A 24,382-nucleotide genomic window follows, 5' to 3' on the forward strand; every position below is an offset into this window, starting at 1 on the left:
TAGTCTGGGAGACAGAGCAATTCTCCATCTAAAAAAGAAAAAAAAAATTCTTGCCTCAAATTCCTTTTAAAGAGTTTTATGGGAAGGTTTTGGGCTCATTTGTGTTTTGAAACATGTCAAGTACATGAGATTATGGGAGAAGAGATATTTTCTGAGATGTTCGTCTAAATCCACAGAAAGAGAAGCCTATGTTAGAAAGTTACATGTATTAAAAACTATGACTTGAATTCATAATTCTTACCATACAGTAGAATGTTCCTAAAATAGAAATGCAACACAGTTTTAAGTTTTCCTGAGTCTTCTTTAGAATCAGGCCCATTGTTCTCTTAGAATTTTTAGCCTTAAATTCGCAGGTGCTGATTTTTATCTCCTGGTCTGTGAACCTTCCCCTCAGGGACCATCTTTTGACTCAAAAGTTCATTTAGGACCAGAGGGAAAAAAAAAATCTATTTTTTAAAAGTAAAATTGTTGCAAGTAAGCCAGAAAGAAAAGTTATCTAACCTTGTCTGAAGCATGGATCATCCATTTACTTTTCAGTAAAATGTCATGCAGATAGCATGGTCATTTATATCATTCAACAAGAAACTTAAGCTGAATTAAGGTAGTGAAGTTCAGTAGAAAAAATGATGTCAGAAAGACCAGAATTTGAATCTCCACTGTGCCAATTCTAAAAACTGTACCAACTCTTATACAAGTAAAGCTTTCTATGACTTAATTTCCTCATCTATAAAATGAAGATATCGTCATTGCAAAATTATTGTGAGGATTTGTTCTTCACAAAGTTGTGAGGATTACATGAAATTGTATATGTGAAAGGACAAAGTACACGCATAAACATGAAGTATTATTTTACTTTAAAGAATGGCTCAAAGTTGTTAATAAATTCATGGGGAAACTAGTGTCAAAAGCCTGATTTTGAATTGGGGGAGAACTTGTAGAAGGACTGGGTTGTTAGCTGAGTTTGGCCCAATGTACCCTGTCGTTTGTCTCCCCTGGCGTTGCATATTATTGAAAAAAAGATTTTTTTTTTTGAGAGACAGGGTCTCACTATGTTGCCCAGGCTGGTCTTGAACTCCTAGGTGCAGATCCTCCTGCCTCGGCCTCTCAAAGCGCTAGGATTACAGGCATGAGCCTCCACACCCAGCCAAAAGATAGACTCTAATCAGCAAGCAGCTGGTTTCCACCAATCTCCCATTACAGCTAGACACATGGCACAAAGGAAGAAATCTTGCCTTTGGTATGAGTTTTTACGTAATATGTGAATTTAAGACAAATGAAAAGTCAGGTCCTTCCTTAGAAAACTTGCACAAAAGACTGCACAACCCTTATAGCTTTCCAAAAGCCTATTTTACATTCCTACTTAGAAGTCTTATCACCACTTCACATTACACATATATCAATCATCCTCTCTCCATTAATTTTTTTCTACTTTATATCAAATAGTAACACTATTCTCTGGGCTTGTTTATCCATTCAAGCTCATTATTGTGCTGTATATTTCAAATACATGAGTACACATCACCTAATTCTTAACCATCTCAAGAAGGTATTACTCCTGATAGAATGTAGTGCAGAAATCAAAGATCAGAGAGATTAATTTACTTTCAAGGTCGCAAAGCTAGTAGAATATGAAAAAAACTAGGTTTTTTAATCCAGGCCTTTAATCCAACCTTATGTTCGATGCCTCTTTCCTCATTCTAATTACTGCTTTGGTTAACAAGAGACAATAATAAAGTTAATTTGCCTCTTGCTAAGATCACAATTGATATTTTAAAAGGTAACAATAACTACATATTTTGTACAACTTACACTATTGCAATATTCCACCAATAGAATATTGAGTGATAAGAAATATCACCAGGAAACTGGGTCAGGAAAAAAAATAGTGAAAATAATGACTCCTATAATTCTGATATCTTTAAGAATGCATGTCTCAATAATCAAGCAGAAATAAACCAAGTGAGAATGCTACTCCAATATAAACAAAGTAGGCAAATGATTGGTGTTCAGTTTTGCCAATTTTATTGAACCAATAAAATTCCTACTAATAACAATGAAATAAATTTTTGCAAGTATAAATGTGATACAGTTTAACAAAACCCATTGTTCTGTACCTATAAATAGATTTTCAAAATGTCATAAAAAGTGCAGTTATGAATTGTTAACATGTTAATACACAGTTCCTTTATTTCAGATGTGTTTGTCTTGACTCACTAACAGTTCCTTCTGCATCTGTCCAAATAATATTACCCTCCCTCTAAAAAAAAAAAGAGTCATTAAAGCACTAGAATATTACACATAAACTGATCCATTTAGGTCAGCTTTAGTCAGAACTGTAAAATCAGCAACATAAGAAAAACAAAACCTAGTAATACATACAAAAGCTTTCATGGGTTCTATAACCTTCTTAACTGCTGATTCATGTGGAGGGCATTAAGAGTTGAAAAGGCTTATATGGTTAACTACCTTAGACTATATCTACAGCAGGGTCTGGTTTGCCAGAACAAGTTTAAAGTGGCTGTTTATTAAGTTTGCTATTTTCAGAATTGAAACTATAAGACCGCCATTTGACACTGAAACTTGCGTGAATCCTAAATTGCATCAATTATCTATTTGATAAAAGCTTATTCTAATTTAAAACCTTATAGAGCAAAAGACTGATATATATAGCAGTCTTAAAGATCACGTCATCTGCCTTACATTAGTCCAGTCACGTGCTTCGTAAAAAACAAAAAAATTACAGTAACAAAGCACAGGACTACAAAGGCAAAACATCACAGCTTCTGATTACATTGAATAAAAAGTACCAAGAAACGCAAAAGATAATTCTGTATTAATACTGATGAATTAAAGAACTATAATAGACGTTTCACAGCATGCTACATATATCGCTCACAACTTAAGGATAAATGTCTAACGTTGAAAGTCAAGAAGTTGGCAATCTGATTTCATGTGCAATTCAGCTACAGTCTTAATATATACATTCATTATGTAGCTGTCCTGCAAAACCAGGATTTTTTAAAAAGAGTTTTCAAGTTCAACTATTTCATAAGTTAAAAGATGCGTCCAGTTCTTCCATGACCAGGAAAGTTATTTTCAGGCTTAAAGGAGCTAATCCAAGCAGCAAGGCCATGTTCCAAGTGGACCTGACAGGGTTCTTTATAACCTTGCTGAGACTGTGTATGTGTATGTGCCTATACTAGTAGCACTGAGAAGATGCCAAACTGGCTGTGGTTTGCTTTCTATGTCTCTTATTTTGGGTTGAAAAGAGTAAATGTGAAGAGAAAGAGGAAGGGGAAACTGTATTTTCTCTCCAGAGAAGACTAAATAATGCAAAGGAAATATCTGCACTAGATATATAGTTTGGATCACTTTCCTTGGTGAACAAGGGTACCATTTAACTCTTTTACCTTAGAGAACCAGCGAAATTCAGAAAGCGGAAGTCTCTCAACATTACAAAGGAAACTCCTTGGCCACCCAACTAATACATTTCTTTATTCTACCTTTTAATCCTTCCTTATCAGACTTGGGGAGCCAGTTGAAAATGTGTAAAGATATTAATTTAAGAAAGAGATGTATAATAAGTTTTATTCTGTAAGTTTCATAATGTATGCACTTAACTAATCAGGATTTGTGAACAATATTTTAACACTATAGGCCAGAGAGATTCTCTCTGATATTCTTTCGGTAGAAATTATACATTCATTTTTTTAAGAGGTTAACTTGAGGGGTGCAAGAAAACAAGACTGTTCTAGCAAAATTTACATAACAAAAATTCTATTCATCTTATTTAGACTTACTAATGTTTGATGTTGTCCTATGAACTGTAAAATTGGGTATTTGTTCTAAAGGCTATTTTGTGGTATGCCCTGCACTATTTCAAAGATTTCCACAAGCATTCAAAAGAATCAGATATTCATTCTGTTTCCCCCTATATATATATATTTTTCATTCTGTACTTCATGGTGGTACAGTCACAATTAGGTTAAAGCTAAAATGAACACTTCATGGCATATAATTTAAAACAAACCGCCTCATTCAGTCTCCATTATTAAGTCTCATTTCTTAACTAGGACGTCAATTCATTCCTGAGCCCTGAAAGGCATTTATTGGATACTACTATCAGGGTGAGTTGTTCATGAATGAGATGGAAAACATCCAAATACTACAAGAAATAATAATAATCTATACTTTCAAATGGGATGGTTCATCAGGTCAGACAACTGTGTGCAGTGTCCCATGTTAGAAACCTGACATAATTTTACATTTAGGAACAACCTCAAATGCACCTAGCTGGAGAGGAAAACTGTTACATCTTCTTCCTCTTTGCATTTCCTCTTCCTTCTGGATATACCCGAAGTGCGGCTAGGAGAATAAAGACTACAAAGTCAATGCATTTTCTTTTCATCCCATGGAACATTTTTTTTCCTCCCATAAGAACAGGATAGGAACAGAGGTTAGAGGCTTAGTCTAACCCAGGAAAGCCTGGTTAAACCCTTATGTACCCAATTTTGTGTTATTTTATCTATATTATAAATCAAATGGGCTTCTGTGATCCCATAGGACCATCTAAATACCCTTTGCCATATGTCATTCTATTAGAAATGTGTTTCAAGGCCCAAACACCAAACAAATGTCTGGAACACCACCCTATTTGCATGCCAGAAATTTCCCATTCCACTGAAGGGTTACAAGTCATTCTGGATTGCTGGAGAATTTTAACTTTACATTCAAATAGCTTGGACTAACAATAGTATTCATAACCTAATACAAATCCAAGTTAGGATGGCAATTCAATCACTTTAAAATCCTGTTATATGCTAAATTCTGAATGATAGAAATAGTTCAATTTCTGTATCATGTATAAATATAAAGTTTCCTACTTTGATAGAAGGCAAAAATCTTTTATGATTTATTTAAAATATGGAAGTTGTATTACTGAACAACAGTGAGTGAATCCATGAAAAGGTTGGATACTCTGAATTTATAGGCTCTTTGGGGATGAGGTAGAGGAGAGCAAGATATTTCGGCAGCAGGGAAAAGGGTAGAACAGAATAGGGTGACACAATTTACACTTGATACTGCATTAACATCTGGTAGTGTCTAGGGCAAAGGTTAGCCAAAATATAGCTGGATGGTTGAGGGATTTAGGAGTTGGGATGAATCCATAGTCTCAATGAATGGAGAAAAAGTAACTCAGGAAAGTAAATGCTGGTGACTTATCAGCGGGTGGCTGGTGATGTTTGGTTTGGATTGTGAAAGCTGCTTAGACCAAGATGGGCTGAGGGAAGGGGAGGAGAGTGAGCATGTAGAGGTTGAGGCACTTGGAGGAAGAAGCAGGCAGAAAAGGGTGGACTGAATGCAGACAGGACCTCCCACATGGGAAATATTTTCTCTAGATTAGGTGTATGATGCTGAAGGCAGCCACACTCTCAGCACTATGTTTCTCGTATTCTTTGAAAACTCTTCCTTCCTCATAGGGCTCTGCCTTGACATATACCTCTACCTCTCTTATCCATTTCACCCCAGCTATTTTTGTTCTAGGTCTCACCGGGGCAGATTCTAGGTCTGTTAACTAAGCCAAATTAGCATTGAAATAAGCTCCACATACAGTGGGCATATAAGTTCTGTTGACTGAGATAAATACATTCATGTTACAGTACTGCTTTGAAGAAAGACTATTTAATTTGATTCTCAGTCTCCAGAGGGATATAATAGGGAAACACAGTTTATGTTGACGGCCACCTAGAATAGGTTCTAATTACATAAATTAGGCAACTTAAAACTCAGTCTGAGCAGAGGAGCCACGACTTTCAGTCTGCTGTTGAATTGTGCTACTAACTAAGCAAATGTGATATACTATTTACATAACATTATTGTTATGTACTATTTACTCCATGTAAGACAATCTCTTTGCATAAAAGCAGTCCTATTAAAGAGAAGAATTTAAGGGCTTGCTTTCTAGAGAAATGATTTAGAATTGTCTTTAAAATACAACCTAAAACACCTTATTTTGCTAACACAGTGCAAATCATTTTTATAACATGCACTGAAATTTATTTTTTCCATGAGGAATTGTCCTTAGAGTTCAAAAGAATCTTACCATCATATAGGCATGCACCCTCCCTCCACTAAAAATGGTGAACTATTTTAAGTACAGATCTTTAATTGTTTGTTGATCATTTTATTTTGCTGTGGCACAGAAATCTAAGATTTTGGATTTAAAAAAAACTTTATAAGGGGGAAAAGGAAAAAGCTGCTCTGGAATAATAATTAGCTTTTAGAAGCATTTAAAATCTTTAGGAGACATTATAACAATCAAATAGGAGCTCTGGTTCAAATTTTATAGGATTCTTATATAAAACTTATATTGAGTTTTCTGTTGTAAAAACAGCCCTGTGTTTCTCTGCCATTATTTGGGCTTACAACCATAATTAAAGGCCAAGGCTATGCCCCAGAGTCCATGTTAGCCATCTTTTATTTTAAAAATACCCCAAATGGGACAAATTCATACTGGGACTGAGACAATGTACTTAGTTCAAAAAGGTGAAGGAGGTAATAAGCTGTCTCAAAAGCCTCTTTTCCCCTAATAGTCATATATCCACCTGAGGAAGCCTCATCTGAAGAAGCCAGTGAGGCACCTGCCTGGCTACTCCCATAGTCAGGTGGGTTAAAGAACAGATTATTTTCAGGTGGGAGAGTATCTCAATATTTCTTAAGGTGATCTGAGAAATTATAAATTACCATTGAAGCTGGAAATCTTGAAATTCCAAAGTAAATAGACATTATTCAAGCATACACATCAGTGGACTATGAAGACTAATTTTAACATAATAAGCAAAGAATTAAAGAATTCACATTCACATGTGCTTTTCTCACGTACACTTGCACATTTAAGTTTGGCACAATGTGAGCGCAAGGTGTAGATCAGCATATTGCATAATCACGTCGTTATACCAATTGAACCAGATATCTCTTTTAAAAATATCACATTTTAATATAAAAAGCTATACTATAAATTACTAAATAGTAAATTCAATACTCTGAAAAAATATCACCCTGGAAAACCGCATCAGAATTTCAAGTTTGCATTGGATAAAGAGAGTTAACAGCAAACTCGTTGTAAAATGGTATTCACAACCTGAAATGCTGTGCATGCTGCATATTAGTAGGTGCTTTAGCACCTGCAGAAGTCAATTTTTCTAGGCTGGTTCACTGAGGTTCATAAATATATGGTTTTGTTTTTGTTTATAGTTCCAAGTCAACTTATTTTCCTGACTATTGATAAGATAGATCAATGCTGAGCTAAAAAGAAACTTTGCAAGGAAAGAGATCTATTAAAGGCACTAATATTTCCATAGCCTAAACTCCAACTACTTACATTTCCAGGGAAAAAAATAAACAAAAACTAAGTGGCCATTTTAGTTACTTAAACCTTGTTTCCCCTTTTGGTCTAAAGCTCATATGGTGTTCTGTGAGAATTTCTCCTCCTTTTCAATACATACAAATCATTTTTTATCCTGTTATACAGTTCACCTGCACAAAAATATAGGGCTATTAATTGAAAGCATCTAGTAAAAAAACAAATTCAAGAATAAATGACATCCTCAACTTGAAAGTTGTGAAGTTAGGTAAGTCAAATGGACATTTATGTTGCCATTTGTGTTTTGCCATTCTCCTATTTTCTTTGTATTACATATCTACATAATGTAATATTGAATAAAAGTTAACATATGGCATATGCAATAAAACAGACGAGATATGGCACAAGTTCTCTGAATAATCTCTTTAAATAAACCACCCTGTCTTTAAAAATATTAGTAATTTTTTCCTCACATGGAAGATTTCAAACAGGATCCTGGAATCCAAAAATGCAGAACTACCTTATGTTAATAAGTATACAGTCATATTTGTTTTCCTATCTGGAACAAAATCTAAAAGAAAGCAACCCAATATATTGTACCAGAAGAGGATGGTAAATGGAAGAGGAAAATGATTTAATGAAACACTAGTTCACGATTCTTTCACAAAAGAAAAGTTAAATCTTATATCACAAGTAAGTCTAAAACGAAATATTTGCGGGAACTCTAACAGAAAATTTTATCTATATTATTTACTATGAAAAATGGATATGTTTTCAAAAATTAGCATGTATGTGTACAATTCAAGTCACCCTTAACTAACCAAAAAGTGTTTAAAAAGCAGTGCAGTTGTGTCCTACTGGATAGTTGTAAGCATCTCTTTAGGCACTTCACTGGTTCGTTGACATAATACAAATTAAAGCTATAAACACATAATGTTGTGCTCTCTGAAGATAGTCTAATTAAGCAACGTAAACCAATGCAAAAATGTGACTTTTTGGCCGCTTATTCCTCCCCTATGACTTAATAACTTTTTTAAACCAGTTGTCCAAGGAGATTTTTCTGGGGAAGGGAATGCTTTGGCATTATGAAAGGAACATTGTTCAATCCCAGTAAGGTAAAACTGAAAAAAGCCTGTGCAATAAAGAAATTTGAAAAAAATTTCTTTATGGCTCTGTTTAAAAGGACACTTTTGCAGTGATATGACAGGGGGAAAGTTTAGTTGAGTATTTTTTGAACATATTGCACTCTGTTTTTGTAGTTCAATCACATTAATGCATAGAAACACAATTTTTACCTTTGAATAATAAACTGTCTAACCTATTATAAGAACAAAAGTCATGGAAAATAATTTCTAAAAGCCTAACAGGAAAAAAATAGGCATATTAACCTTCCTTTGCTTAACGAAATACAGAAAAAAACTATGAGAAAGGAAAAATGTGCAAAGAAAATTTTTGGTCAGTCTTGTGTGGGTACAGGTTTATATGTGCCAACTAAATGAACTGTAAGCAGCACTGTGAGCACTGATTATTTAAGGTGACTGAGGATTACTGTCAGTGATAGGATTGTGTATAATTCCACTTATAATATATACATCTGATATGGAAAACTGAAACTTCCGTTTTAGAAGAGAAAGAAAATAGCTGAATTTGGCATTTCAGTAGCATGCTATAGAATTCATCATGATTAATTTCACATTAAATTATGGGCAATAGCTGTATCACATTTCATGTTATCGCCAATAGCAGTAAAACAACAATAAATGAACAAACAAACAAAAAACAGTGCCTGACAAATAATCTCCTGGGGACACAAATATGTGTCCAGTGAGCAGCTTGGTTCAACAGCGCATGCTTTTCCTCCACCAGATTTAGGACACAACATTAAAATTTTAGAATGGCCAACGAGGTCACTCTTTGCTGAATTCCAATATCTGAAAAACAATTGCTTGAGCAGATTGTAAGCACTTGTCCTTATTCTTAAAAAAAGGGCGGGGTGGGGGGAAGAAAAAATACACATACACACAACCCAAAAGCACTGAAGTTAAGCATTAATAAGCCAGATTCATGATTTATGATCAGTATCCAAAACTCCAACTATAAACAATGCAAAGTAGTGCTCCTCAGTATTATTTTTGCAATTGTTAGTAATGTTAAGCATCAAGGAAAATAAAACACATCATTGCACATTACAGCCGCAAAAAACAAAAACAAAAAACAAACGGCTAAACTTTGACACTAGAGAACTGAATAATTTTTGATGCTATATCACAAATAGCTTCGATGTTTAACTTATGTGAAAGGTCTTTACACATGTATGACATTTTCCTTGGGTGATACTTCAGGTCAAATGCCGAGTTATGGCACGAAGAGCATAAAGAAGTTCAGCTTGCATTCGTGCTTCCATTAAAAGTAGATTGACATGAACCTAGAAGTGAAAATGTTATCAGTTTAGTAGCCATTATAAACACCTAGAAAATCTTATTAGACATTCACAAAGGTTTTTTTATGTGTATATAAGCAATATACACACACACACCTAGGCATATTTATCCATGTTCATGATGCAACATTCAAACCTGTGTCTAATGGCTCTGCGAGCAGTAAAAATAACCCATAAAATCTAAAAAATTCTGATAACTCTACTAAAGTTGTTATTTTTGTAAAGTCAGTCTGTTGGGTTATAAAATAAAACCAATTTTTATAAATTATAATTTTCCTACAAATTATATTTCTTTCTAGTTATAAAATTTTACATGGCTAAAAATCAGACCTCATTTTTTTTTAACAGCTTATGCTTATCCTGTGAAAAGCTTTAAAAAATTTTTCCTAGTATTTACTTAAAAGATACTAAAGTGAAAATCTGATGTTTAAAGTTTCTGATTAGTGTTTGATACTTGTTAGACATACATAGCTTCCCTAGAGTCTTTCAGATAAAACTGTGAAGAACATTTCTTTCGGGGTTACATCTCGGCTGATAAGTTAAAATGGGTATCCATAAGTTTTCAAAATTTACTACAAAAATATGTTTTAATATTATATTATTTTGATATATTTATACCAGTCGGATATGTGGTTGGATATATTCTCCTGAAGAGTAAAGAGAATTTCTAGATACAATCTAGAAAAGGAAGAAAATCTAGAGCAAACATATAAATATGGGATAAAGACCCATCAAGGGGAAATGCTGGATGTAAAATGGGTATTTACCTGATGTGAGTGGGTCTAAGACTGCAAAAAATCTGTTAGGTACTGAAGCCTTAACATTCTCTGCTAAGATCAGACAGTTTATTATTAGTGAATGTTTCCTAAAAAGATTTTCTTACTCTCAAGCTTCAAAACTGTTGTATAAAGGAGATTCTTGAACTTAAAGGTTAAAAGTCCTAGGACTTAAGGCCAGCTCTTATACTATGATGTTGATAAAGATCCTTAACATTTATTAGGTTTTCTAACTTAATGTTTCCTATATATTTCTTTCAAATAAATATTTTTATGTAACAGTATATTTGGCTCAAATGTCCTGAATTATACTGTCAAAACACTAAATTACCAAGTTTGGGTAAAAAATCTATTGTCTTTTTTTTTCCGAGAGATGGAGTCTTACTCTGTTGCCCAGGCTGGAGTGCAGTGGAGTGATCTCGGCTCACTGCAACCTCTGCCTCCTGGGTTCAAGTGATTCTCCTGCCTCAGATTCCCAAGTAGCTGGGACTACAGGCATGCGCAACCACGTCCAGCTAATTTTTGTATTTTTTAGCAGAAATGGGGTTTCACTATATGTTGGCCTGGCTGGTTTCGAACTCCTGACCTCAGGTGATCCCCCCCACCTCGGCCTCCCAAAGTGCTAGGATTACAGGCAGGAGCCACTGCACCCAGCCACTATCTGGGTTTTTAAAATATTTTTTTAATTCAGATTTATTGAATAGTAACCCAATTTTGGTTATACGCTTTGTTCAATATAGCGTATAAAAGTTTATCGTAAGCCTTAGAAATACTAGATCTAAGTACTGATATCTTCAAAGTACATTTGGAAAACTGTCTACAGTTCTAACTATTAATAAAAATCAGACATACTGAAATGTTGTGTTAGGTGTAATTGTATTTTGGCCCAGAAGGCACATCCATTTCGAGATTCTTTAACCACTAGAGTTAACCTATTAAGACAATGGTTTCTGCTAAGCACAGTGGCTCCCGCCTGTAATCCCAGCACTTTGGGAGGCCGAGGTGGGCGGATCACCTGAGGTCAGGAGTTTGAGACCAGTCTGACTAACACGGTGAAACCCCATCTCTAGTAAAAATACAAAAATTAGCCAGGGGTGGTGGCGGGCACCTGTAATCTCAGCTACTTGGGAGGGTGAGGCAGAAGAATCACTTGAACCCGGGAAGTGAAGGTTGCAGTGAGCCGAGATCACGCCACTGCATTCCAGCCTGGCAAACAAACAAACAAAAAAACCCCAGATAGCTAGATGATGCCACTTCCATGTCAATGGCAATAATTTATTAATACTTTCACGTGTCATTTTTCATTAACTATTACTTCTTGTACTGAAGAACTGTCTATGGTATAATGCTTAATACTGAAACACTTACCTTTTCTGAGTGTTTGAACTGCCGCCAGTAACTATCATACATGCGTTTTGTAGTCCTCTCAGGATAGCAGGTCACTGTCTTAATGTAAACCTTCAGGCTTCTTTCAAGTAATTGATTAACTTCTCCATAATCATAGTCATCATACCTACGAGCAATACAACAATAGCTTTATAATGACAAAATCAAAATATTTAATTTCCAAAGTTATACTAAGGACATTTATTGTCTAGTAATTAAATACTAAAAGCTCGTTAATTAATTGAATCAACAAATGTTTACTGAGTACCCATTATGTGCCATGAGTACTCAGTAGTAGTGATATACTAGTGAACAAAATAGACAAAAATCCTTGGTTTCATGGAGCTTAAATTTTGTTGAAGAAAAAAGGACAAAAAATTAAAAAGATAAACACATTGTAGTCAGATGGTGATAACTGCCATGGAGAGGAAATGGAACTTGGTCTGGGAGGAGAGGAGTTGTGATTTTCAATAGGGTGGGCAGGAAGACTTCTCTGAAAGCCTTGATATTTGAACAAATACCAGATGGTGGTAAAGAAGCAAGTGTAAAGGACTTGAGGTAGGAGTCAAGTGTCTCAGGGAAGAGCAAGTAATCACTGAGTCCCATGCTGCCAAATAGTCAAATAAGATAACTGGGAACTGACCACTGGAAGTAGCTATATGGAGGTCACTAGCAACCTCGATAAGAGCAGTTTTGTTGGTTGATAGGGACAAAAGCCTGATACTGTGAATAGGTTCAAGAGAGAATGGGAGATAAGAAAATAGTGACAGTAAATATACACAATTTTGTCAGAGACTTGCTTCACAGGAAAGCAGAAAATGAGGCAGTAGCCAGACGGAAATGAAAGGTGAAACTGAAATTTTCTTTAAAGATGGGAGAAATTAAGTGTGTTTCAATGCTGATGGGAAAGATCCAAAAAGGGAGTAAAGCTGATTATGCTGGAGAGAGAAGGGAGCATTGCTAGAACTGAGATCTTTAGAAAATGAGAAATGGGATTTTGTGCATAAGTGTAAAGGAACATAGACAGTAATGACAGCAGAGTAAATGGGCACAGATGCAGACAGGTAGGTAAATGTGGTATTGGGAGCTTGTGGAATTTCTCTGTTATATTTTCAGTTAATTTTTAACCCAGATAATGCTTAGTTTAATAAAAAGAGTATCTTGATGCATTTATGTAAGCTTTATTTTGTAGCATCCAACAGATACATTCACTACATTTGTTACCTTGTATCCAATACATATTTATTACATTTAAATTGAGTTTTATCAGTGTTTTTCTTAGGTAGGTAGATATGATATATATGTGTTTTAAAATGTATTGATTCTTTAATAACATTGTCTAGCATGGTAAATGGACAAATAGCTCAGTTATTACATACAACCATAATCTATTACATGGAATATCATGTTATTAGTCGATTTATCAGTAAATTTTGGGGTTCTTTAGCTAAAATTATAGAAAATACTTTGCTTAACAGATTAAATTCTATTTATCATAAAGTCTTTCTGATATATATCTATATAGTCAAGTTGAATAATTTGTAACTGGAAAGTTTTTCTGTCTGCTAATCTATTACCATAAAAGCCTCAAAACCACAACTCAAAAAGGCACATTCTCCAAAAAGTGCTTTCTTGATTAGACTATTCAATCTCATGTACTTACTGTCCTTTCAATGCTAATTTTCTAAATTTAGAGGTCATTAATTTATATTGGCTGATATATTTAATTTCAGTGTTATGTGACCTTATGTAAGCTTATGAAGGCACAACCTAGTATAGTTTTGTTTATACCGTAATTACCATTCCTTAAAAAATAAGTTTTAAAAAGAGCAAACTAACTAAACAAACCAGAATTTATTATAGTGATCTAAAGGGACACTACACCCGTTTTTTAAAACTCACCTGTTCTTCCAGGAAGGATTCTCAAATTTAGTCTAATTCTATCCTATCCCCAATCATTACTGATGCTTTTTTCCCTCCTTAGTAAATTTTTACCACTATATTTATATGTGCATCAATGTTAAGATTCATAACAAAGAAAAATGCTTCTCCATAAAATGAAATTAATTTTTAAAATCAGAAGTCTACATGTAATATTTTCTTCCCAGAGTCATATACTCCCAAACAGGACAAAAATAAGACTCATGCTTGAATTTTCACTTAGAAATGTAAAAAACTGTCTCTACAATGAACATACCTGATTCCAAACATACAGTGAACGTAGTTAAATAAAGCTCTGCGCAGCATGGTTGTGTCAACGTCCTCATGGGTGGCCATAGTGTTATATGTGAGATTATAGACCATCCGAAACTTTTCATCAAGAAGATGTCCAATGTCAGAATAAAGTCTGTTCACCAGGGAGAACCCATGATTTTCCCAGGTATAGTCCTAAAAGAATAAAATGTATTTAATTACAAAGTGGGCATTTTCCATCTAAATTCTATGTATTTATTAAATATAACTAATGAAGCAAGCAAGCGAGGCTATTTCTAATTTAGTTCTAGGTTTTCAGCTTTACTAAGGCTTTACCAATAACCCTTCACATCAGTTAGTAGATCAGAGTGTCTGGATGTTTCTTCATGGGGTATGGGATTTGCCATGTTAGTGATGAACTCTGGTCATCTCCTACCCTCAGGTACTACGCACACTATCCTCTTATCTGGAAGAGCCCTAGGAGATCTTGGAATATTCCCATGTGAACAAACCTACCCAGTGACATGGACAGTTAGCAGATCATCTAAAATAACCATGAAGGAGTTTGTCATAATTCAATCTCATACCCTCTTTAGGAGTCATATCACTGCTGTGGCTATTTCTTAGGGGTGAATATTAGAGTAGCCCTTAAGCCCATGACTACTGGTATATGATCTTATTCCAAGAAAAAGTGATGTCACTTGTTTTCCTCTCTGTTCCCTCCCCCCCAAAAATGGTATAAACATTATGCAAATACCATGTAATAATAGAAGTAACTGAATAAAGCAGACTGTTTCCTTTTGTCTTCTTAGGGAGAAAAATGTTGAAATAATTATCCATCTATTGGGAACTCCAATAAGATTAGACTGAAACTAGGTTAAATACAAAGATTTATAGATTCTATCAAAAATTCTTTAGTGCCAATTTTAAAAATTTAAACAGTTAACGGTTAAAATGACAGTATTTTCTAGTTTCTCTGAATTAAAGACATATTATACCTGAGCTCGGAATGTTGGCAAATGCTCTTCTCCTCGTCTGGCAAAGTCTTCATACCCAAAACCAGGGTCTTCAATATATCGAGAGACATCAGATGTTATAATCATGTCATCCTCAAAATCTAAGGACAATAATGAACAATCTAGTGTTAAGGATACTGTACGTGGTTATGACAATAAAACAGAACTCCATTTTCTTCCACTTTTTAGCTTTTCCACGGATTTCTAAAGTGAAAACATGGACTCCGTGACTTAAATTTATACGAAATATCTACTGCTAAAGTTTTAAATATAATTTCATTACCAAATACTGGCAATCTTACCATTTAACTAGTTTTCCTAACTGAAATATCTAAACAGTAGTAGCAAAGGATCAATATGCTAGTTTTACTAATTTAGGAATGGAAGATAGCATAGGCCTGGAAGTATAAAGCTGAACAAAATTTTTTTTTTTTTTTTTTTTTGAGACAGAGTCTTGCTCTGTCGCCCAGGCTGGAGTGCAGTGGCACGATCTTAGCTCACTGCAACCTCTGTCTCCTGGGTTCAAGCGATTCTTCTGCCTCAGCCTCCCAAGTAGCTGGGACTACAGGTGTGTGCCACCATGCTCAGCTAATTTTTTGTATTTTAGTAGAGACAGGGTTTTGCCATATTGGCCAGGCTGGTCTTGAACTCCTGACCTCGTGATCCACCCACCTTGGCCTCCCGAAGTGCAGCTTAACCATTTTTTTGGTTTTGTTTTTATCTCTCCAGGGGATGAAGTGGGATGAGAGGAAGGAGAAGAAGAGATGAAGGTGAAAGACCACTCTGAGTTTAAGATAAACTTTGTTAAAATTACATGGTGTTTCATCTGGATGTATTCACAGTAAAAATTAGTTCAATATAGTTTATTTTTAGCTTGCAAAAAAGCATATAGGGAGAAAGATCAGAAAGGACACTCAGTGGGGAGGAGAGCAGAGTTTTTGATGTCATTATCATTATCTTAATACACTTGAGAGCTAAGTAGGGGGGCTCAGTTTGTGAACATTCACTGAGCTTTATGCCTAAGATATGTGCACTTTTCTATGCATATGAAAACAAAAAGTACACAATATATGGAGTAAACAATGTCCTAATGAGACTGTGACTAGAATATTACCAAAGTGGCATTCAGGAAGATAGCAAGGCAATAATAATATTTTAAGAAAACTGATTTCTGCATACTTGATGACATTAACAATTTACCACTGAAAAAGTTGAAATATCCAATGCATATTAATTTATGCAAAATAATTCTATCTCACTTTTTATTTTAGGTTGGTCTGTCTTTACTATTTTTTCTGATTTTAACCATTAAAAGGGAATGAACAAGCTTCATTTATTAGCTTCTAGTCTAGAAAATGAACATATATTTCTCAAAAGAACAAACTAGCTATTTCCCTGAAAGGAACAATATTTTCATTATAAGTATTTTAGTATTAAATGTTGTATTTCATAAATAATAAATAGTAAAACAGTATTATGGCATAATAAAAGACAAACTATAATTCTTAACTGAAAATTTTTGAGAGACTTAAAAAAAAGTGTAATTATGTTAATTCTTCCTAAAGAAAGACCTGGTAGTAATACTTCATTATCTTTAATCTTTGCTATTGCATGAACATCCTAACATTAAGTATTCTTTTCTCACAAGTTTTCAGCTGTCTTTAGGTCACTGCTGTGGACTAACTGGGTGCTTGATAATGGCAGGAAAGGTTAAGTGCTCTGGTTACCCAATTTCAGATAAATCTTATTAACATTCTTACCAAACTTCATTACATATAAAGAAAAGAGACAGTGTTTACTGAGTACTTACCATATACCAAGTACTATACTACACACTTACTATTTTTTGTTTCATTAATACAGGAAGAAATATCCATTTAAGAAATAGATTAACTGTATCTTACTAACACCATTGTCAGTACTGTATCAGTAAGAAATACAATGTGTAGATGTTTAAGTATAAGATGATGTGAAAAACTTCTAAACATTAAATGCTTAAACTGATCTGAAGTTTTTAAGTGATTTTTCAGTCCTGTGAAGAGAATTTTCAGGCTTATCCCCAGCCCAATCCCATAACCACTTTATTTTCTCCTTGTCCTCCCAGCACTTTATTCAGGTCAACAGAAACACTTTTAAAATGGCATTTTCAATGCATTATCTCTTAACATTTACAAAACCAGCTTATACTTTCCTTAATTCAGTTCATTACATAATAATATAAATGAAGCAAAAATTATAAAATGTAGTAGCAATCACTGAGGCTGCTATGAAAGGTAGTTTTATAGGTTGCAAAGTTTATGGATTGCAAAGTAAAATAAAGCCAAAAACAGTAAGTAATAACTAAACTCTATAAAACAGTGTCTCTCTAGATGTGATTTTTCCTTTGACGCTGCACAACCAAGTGGTTTCATCTGGCAAATATTGATACTGGAGTTGACTATTACACAGTTGGTTCTTTAGTTTTTGTTTTGCTCATATACATTTTCAAGTTGTATGACTTTTAGACAGTTTAAAATAAACAGTAAAAAGTAAGTAGTCAGCCAAATAAGAGAAGTGATCCTAGGAAAAATCTCTATGCATTAATTTTTAACTTAGGAGTCAATTAACACCTGTTTCCTAGACAATTTTTATTCACAGAAAGAAATGTACAAACGTCCCTCAATCCACAAATACTTTTTTCCTAAATTTATCTTAAGAAGTTAAAATTAGCATTCTGATTATTAAATCTAAAACTCTAGCTTTAATTCTATCTAAACAATTATTTCAAAGTCTGTACTCAAAAGAAATAGTATTTTGTTCATTATCTGCATTATTCTGCCCCTAAGAAGTAGTTACTGACATAATACAGGAAACATTCTGTTGCAGTAATGGAATGCCTAACTGAAAAAACAAAAAACAGTAAAAGCTAGTTAACCCTGTTACCAAGCTACAGAATATGACCCCCGTAGAATACTTTAAACATTTATTTTCTTCAAAAGACTTGAAAAACTATTCTTAGAATCCTTACATAGAATCTAGAATACTTTATAACGCTGGTCAAACCAAGACTTTTTTAATACCAAAAAAAACTTTTTATTTCTATTTTAAAACATGGTAAGTCTACACAAATGACTCAATTAGCTATTGTACTGAGTCTTTTTTCTATATTTTCTTTGTGCAGCCAGCAAATTTGGTACTGGCAATGATTAAGAGTGAAATATGGATTTTTATAAATATGTGTGTATATATGTAAATATATATGTATGTGGAGGGGTATATGTATGTATACTGACATTATTTCCTTGAAATAGCCTCTTCTATTAAAATTAGAACATAATTTTTGGCTAAGGTCCAAGACTTGCTAGTCAAAATTCACTTTTGAAGGCTGTAGTCCCGGCTTAAAGTTCCAAGAAGGTAGAGACTGAAATCCAAAGTATATTTTTAATATTTCAAAAGACCTAAGAGAAATAAAACATCAATATTTTTCAAGCTTTAGTGATCTTAATGAAGCTCTTAAAAATTAATTTTTGAAAACACACAGATATTACTAACTTTAATATAAATGTTTACATCTTTAGACATTAGTTTACCTAGAAGGTTCATCATAGAGTCATTATTTTCCTTCACCCTCACCTGTTCTCTCTGGATGAATTTTATAATCAACTTTTAATTTCTGTTCCCAGTTATATGCTGATAACTTCTAAAATTTTGCCTTGACCTTAAAGCCCTCTCCTGATTTCCCATCTCTTCCACCCTTTGTATTCCAAGAGTGGTTTGCATACTAGCAGCACTGGCATTACTTGGAGGCTTGATAGAAATGTGGCCTCTCAGGCCCTACCCTAAACTGACTGATTCAACTTCTGCATCTCAACAAGATTCCCCAAGTGACTCATGAACACTGAAGTTTGAGAAGTGCTGCGCAAGACATTTCCAGACTGGTTGTTTTATACACATCTCTACTCAAAATGTCCAAAATATGGGAGGTTACATATTTCTTAAGGTTAGCAAGATCCTTACAGTGGGGACTCTACCTAACCAGATTTCTCTTTACACTACCTGTTTGATGATGTACGTCCTAACAACACAGAACCACTTGTTCTTGGACCCAGCATCCTGTTTCCTTACCATCGTGCCTTTGCTTGGCCCTGGATGCTGTTTACCATGTCCTCCTGTGCCCCTCAGTCATTACCTGACTTCCTCACACTCAACTGGGTTAAGATTTATCTTAGAGCCAAGGGCTGCAGGCATTCTTCCTCTAGGTTCCTCTTCTGCCTACACCCTTTGCCTATCAAGACTGGGTTCAGTGCCCTCTTCTAGGCTCCTATCTTTCACATTCTGCTATGAGTTACAATTATTTTTTTTTGCTACTAGAATGAGAGTGCCCTGAGAGCAGGAATCATGCCTTATTTAACCTTAAAACCTTAGTACCTAACACCATGCTGAAACTCTATCAGGTACTCAATAACTGTTTGCAGAGTGAATATTAAACCAATAATCAAAATACTAGGTTTCTTTGTTTGGAATTTCCTGCTGACTAGAGGCTCTGATTTCAGTGACAGTAATCTTCAATGGATTAAATTAATTGAAAGGATTAAAATGGTTACTCAATTTGGTAGGTAAAATTTTTCATAAAAAAGATCATCAGGAGAAACGATAAAAAGGGTTCTTGTTCTTCCTGGTAAAACTGAGAACTACTGATTAATGTTTTATGTTTAACATTAACAAGTTATGGCTGAAACAATTCTCAAAATTTATGAGATTGATGAGTTTTAAGACAGGCAGTAGTTTTGAAGGCCTCTTTAGATCAACAGAACTCTATTTTTTAAAAATATGTTATGTGTGATCCCAGCTACTCAGGAGGCTGAGACAAGAGAACCGCTTGAACCTAGGAGACGGAGGTTGCAGTGAGCCAAGACCACGTCACTGAACTCCAGCCTGGGTGACAGGGCAAGACTCTGTCTCAAAAAAAAAAAAAAATGTTATGCATATAGATTACTTTTAAAGAGTTTAAACTTTGTATTGAGTCTATGCTATTTTAATATCATTTACTATGTGGTGTTCAATATCTTTTTAGTTATAATTGAAAAGTTTACTTCCTATTTCAGTCTCTTCGAGTATTAGAAAAACTGTTTTCAAGACTACAGCAAAGAATCTCAGCTTTTAACACAGGATGAATTCCTCCAAATTCAATCTAAGAAAATGACCTAAATAATACATTTTTATAGAATTCCAAAGAAATGTAAATGCAAATGCAGTGTAATTTTAGAACTAATCTGGAAAAGCAGCAGTGTGAGAATAATCTTCCCACACACACCCCACCTACAAAAAAGGCAGTTTTAAAATTTTATCTATTGAAACAATATTTCACTTATCATTTTAAAAAAATCACAAAAGTAGGATAAATTAAATATGCCTATCTAACTTTATAAGTAACCGATCTGCTTTAAATAACATTTTATCCAGGACAGAGTATGAACTACGAAGCTGAAAGTTTCTCTCAACTCAATCTGAAATACATTCAAGGATGAACCAGCCTGAGGGAAAGCAATAGCATGAGGGTAAGATAGAAGAGGAGAACTACATAAGAGAAAGATGGTAGCAGAATCATTTTTACATATCCATATGGAAAACACTGAAGTTGCCCTGTCAGGGTTCTAAGAACAACTAAAAGGCAAAAAGTGCAAAAAAGCACCTGAATGAGGAAATGAATGAAAAGTATCTCCAGAGACCACAAAAAGACTTTCTTTCTTCTCCTTTTCAAAACGAGTGCTCATTTCTTCCTGAGACGCCTCTTCATCTTCCCTTTCTTCTTGAAGTCTTTTCATCCTTTCCATTAAGGCCTCTAGCTCACTTAGAGAATCCACAATCTGGAAACAGATAAGATAATGTTGGGTGCTATTCATACTAAAAGTATTCCAGTAAATATCTCCATCTCCAAATGTCACCTTACTATGTACAGCGGAACAGGCACAGTTATGAAGTTCTTAAGTCGGTTTTTCACCAATTTCAAAGGAAATCATGACAGATTCCAACATTTTCAGAAGTATGGTTTTTTTTCAGTTATAAATATATATGTTTATAAGTATATATGTGTGTGTATAAAATCTACAATTCTAGCATTTGGTATATATTAAATATTATAGTTTAGTTTAAAAAATGAGGCAGTACAATTGTTTTACTTTTTTCTGTCATAAGATATGTTTTCCACTGGTTGTTCCAGCATCTTATACATACAAGTATATTGTTTTGGGATCTACTGTCCAAAGGGTCTAACATTAAAAGCCTATGATCACTAGAATGCATCACTGTTTAGTCTTTATGATTTGCAGCAATATGTATTTGCTTTAAAAGCCTCTTTAAAATAAATCAGAACTTCAGGTACCAAATTTTTACAGTAATAAAAATTATGCAAAAATATTTTAAGTATATAATATCCTATCTAATTGGAGAAAAATTCTCTCTAGATATTTTTAATATTAGAAGTTTAAAGCAAAAATAGTAAAGAAAAATAGCTAAGAAAACTAACCCCAAAGTTGCTGCCTGAAAGAGATGCATTCTCTATGTTGTTGTCATTAGCAAGATCACAAACGCAGAAATTGTTGACTGATATTAGCCTGAATCCATTGGAGATTTCTGGATCTCTCTCTGGATTGATACCACTACCAAAAACAAAGCTTGCCAAAGCATGATAATGTGCCAGGAGGACCACAGCATGTACCAGTTCAGGCAAAGACCAATTATTTTCTCCAGTTTTGACAAGTTTCTGAAATGAGAAAGCAAATCAGAGCAAATATAAAAATTCTAGAATGCTACAAAGCAATTTCAATGAAAATCTACCAATTTTCATATATCCACTTAGAGTAATAAAACTTAAAACTCTCTTTTAAAAATGTTTCACATGTTAAAGATATGATTTTGGCCAATGCGCCATTAAAACTATCATACCTAACAATATAATTACATTGTAGTGTCTTCTAAATCCCTTATTATACAATAAATCTTCTGCTTCAAAAGCATTTTTTATATAGTATGCTATTTTAGTGAAATACTTTTAGAAAATCAAAGAACACTGGAGCTAGATAGGACTTTAAAGATTATCGAACAAAACCATTCATTTTAAGGTGTATTGGAAACTTCATCTTACAAAATCATGAAAAACCCCAATTCAGCAAGTCAAGTTTCAGTTATCCTTTAGATACCTTCTAATGGAGAAAGACCCTGCAGCAGATGACAGAAATTGTAGAATACTACCACCTCACATCTGAATAAGAATTTAAAAAATGTCCAAGCACTTTTTCATATTCTGTATTTCACTTGATCCTCCGGCTGAATGATGGATCACAAATGAAGTCATTAAAAACAGTAATTCCTCCACTTTGTCCAAGAGTGAATTCCACCAATTAATCCATCAGGGATTCTTTCCCATCGGTGTTCATTTTCTCTCCCTTTCTCTCTCTATCTCTCACTGTGTGTGTGTGTGTGTGTGTGTGTGGTATGTGTGTGTGTGTGGTGTATGTGAGGGAGAATCTCATCCCTCTCTTTCCCTCCTTCCAAATCTAAAACTTTCATTTGGCTTACTTAATGGCTAAAACAAAACAAAACAAAACAAAACAAAAATAAAACTGCTTTCTTTTGCTTTACTACCCACTGTTTAACTACACACCATATATAATTTAATATATTACCAAAAGCTCACAGAAAAGAAAAGAAAATCAGTCAAATTCTATCATCCTATGGCCAGGGGAGATAGGAAAAGATCTGTTAAAGAACAAAATTATAGCTAGATAGAAGGAATAAATTCTAGTGTTCCATACCACTGTAGGATGACTATAGTTAACAATAACATACAGTTTCAAATAGCTAGAGGGAGGATATTGAACATTCCCAACACAAAGAAATAATAAATGTTTGAGGTGATGGGTATCCTAATTAATCTGGTCACTGTATATTATATGTTATCAAAATATCACTATGTACCCCATGGATATGGACAATTATTTGTTAATTAAAAAATAAAATTTAAAAAGTGATCTTAAGACAAAAATATCATTATTACAATCTGTAATAATGTAAATAAAGAGGGTCATTATTGAATAATAAAAGAATATACCCCAGAAAAATATACTTACTTTACATCTGTATGTACCTAACCTTGTAGCCACAAAATATACTAAATGGCTGCAATATTGACTGAAAAAAATTCTACCACTCTAACTTTTACGTATTTTCTTTTATTTTTTATAAGCAATTATATAGTTATAACAACATATATTTATATTTTTCTGATGTTCAACTTTGACATTTTGGCATGTTCATTTTTCATTAGGCCACACTGCCATATTAATTTTTAAGCAAGGCCTCTCCTGTATGTCAATAGATGTATATAACTACTTATCCTTTCCTATACCATTATTCATATTCTAAATTTATTTGCTTCTATAAATAGCATCTTCATACTATAGTTTTGTTCTTATTTTAGAAACATTTCCTAATAGGATTTTTAGAACAAAGTGTAGTAATATTTTTATGACTTTTGATAATACTGCCAAAGAGCTTTCCAAAAGGATTGTTAGAATTTACAATGCCCTCACCAATCTTTACAGGATTATCATTAAACCTGAAAGGACAGCCAACACTCACCATCTCTAATTTCTTGCCTCACATTCATTTCTACTTTTAAAAATTCATTACAATCTGGTTTCTTTTTCAAGCAAACTCCTGAAGCTACATTTACTAAGATTACACATGACCTTCCAAATGGCCAAATTTGACTATTTCTTTTTAGTCCTTATTTGATCTCTGCAGAATTTACATTGTTTACTTTCTCCCTTCTTGACATTAATCTCTCTTGGCTTCAACAATTCCACATTTTGGGGAGGGAAGTATACTTGCTACCCTGAGAAAGATCTTTCTCTATTGCTGTATTCCCTCCACAATCTTCCTTCCTTGGTACAGTATCTCCCTGGATGGGCCATTCATTCCTTCAACCTGACCTTTGCTTATCTGTAAACAACTATCCAATTTTACTTTTAACTCACATTTTATCTTGAGTTACAGACCTGTATTTCCTTTAGTAAGTGGACATCACTTTGTGGATGTCATTTTTAGTTGTTGTCACCTGTATATGCTCATGTCATGAAGAAGGACACCTTAGTCACTCTCTTGTCCCACCCACTTTCTCCATCCTCACATCCTGCCAGTCACCAAAGTCCTACTTATTCTCATGCAG

General features: G+C 34.0%; 1 protein-coding gene across 2 annotated transcripts in view; it reads right to left on the minus strand.

The window, feature by feature from the left end:
• Nucleotides 1–1,999: 1,999 nt before the first annotated feature.
• The window catches only part of SESN3 (sestrin 3), a 66,286-nt gene continuing 43,903 nt past the window's right edge, over nt 2,000–24,382 (minus strand). For both annotated transcript variants that reach the window (XM_009246969.3, XM_054524957.2), the window contains 6 exons: nt 21,680–21,916; nt 20,846–21,020; nt 15,157–15,275; nt 14,163–14,353; nt 11,948–12,092; nt 2,000–9,788 (listed from right to left, as the gene is read on the minus strand). In XM_009246969.3, coding sequence (XP_009245244.2) covers nt 9,702–9,788; nt 11,948–12,092; nt 14,163–14,353; nt 15,157–15,275; nt 20,846–21,020; nt 21,680–21,916 — 954 coding nt within the window. In that variant the 3' untranslated portion in view covers nt 2,000–9,701. The remainder of the gene's footprint in view (nt 9,789–11,947; nt 12,093–14,162; nt 14,354–15,156; nt 15,276–20,845; nt 21,021–21,679; nt 21,917–24,382) is intronic.

The sequence above is a fragment of the Pongo abelii genome, chromosome 9 (assembly GCF_028885655.2).
Source record: "Pongo abelii isolate AG06213 chromosome 9, NHGRI_mPonAbe1-v2.0_pri, whole genome shotgun sequence".
Lineage (NCBI taxonomy): Eukaryota > Metazoa > Chordata > Mammalia > Primates > Hominidae > Pongo > Pongo abelii.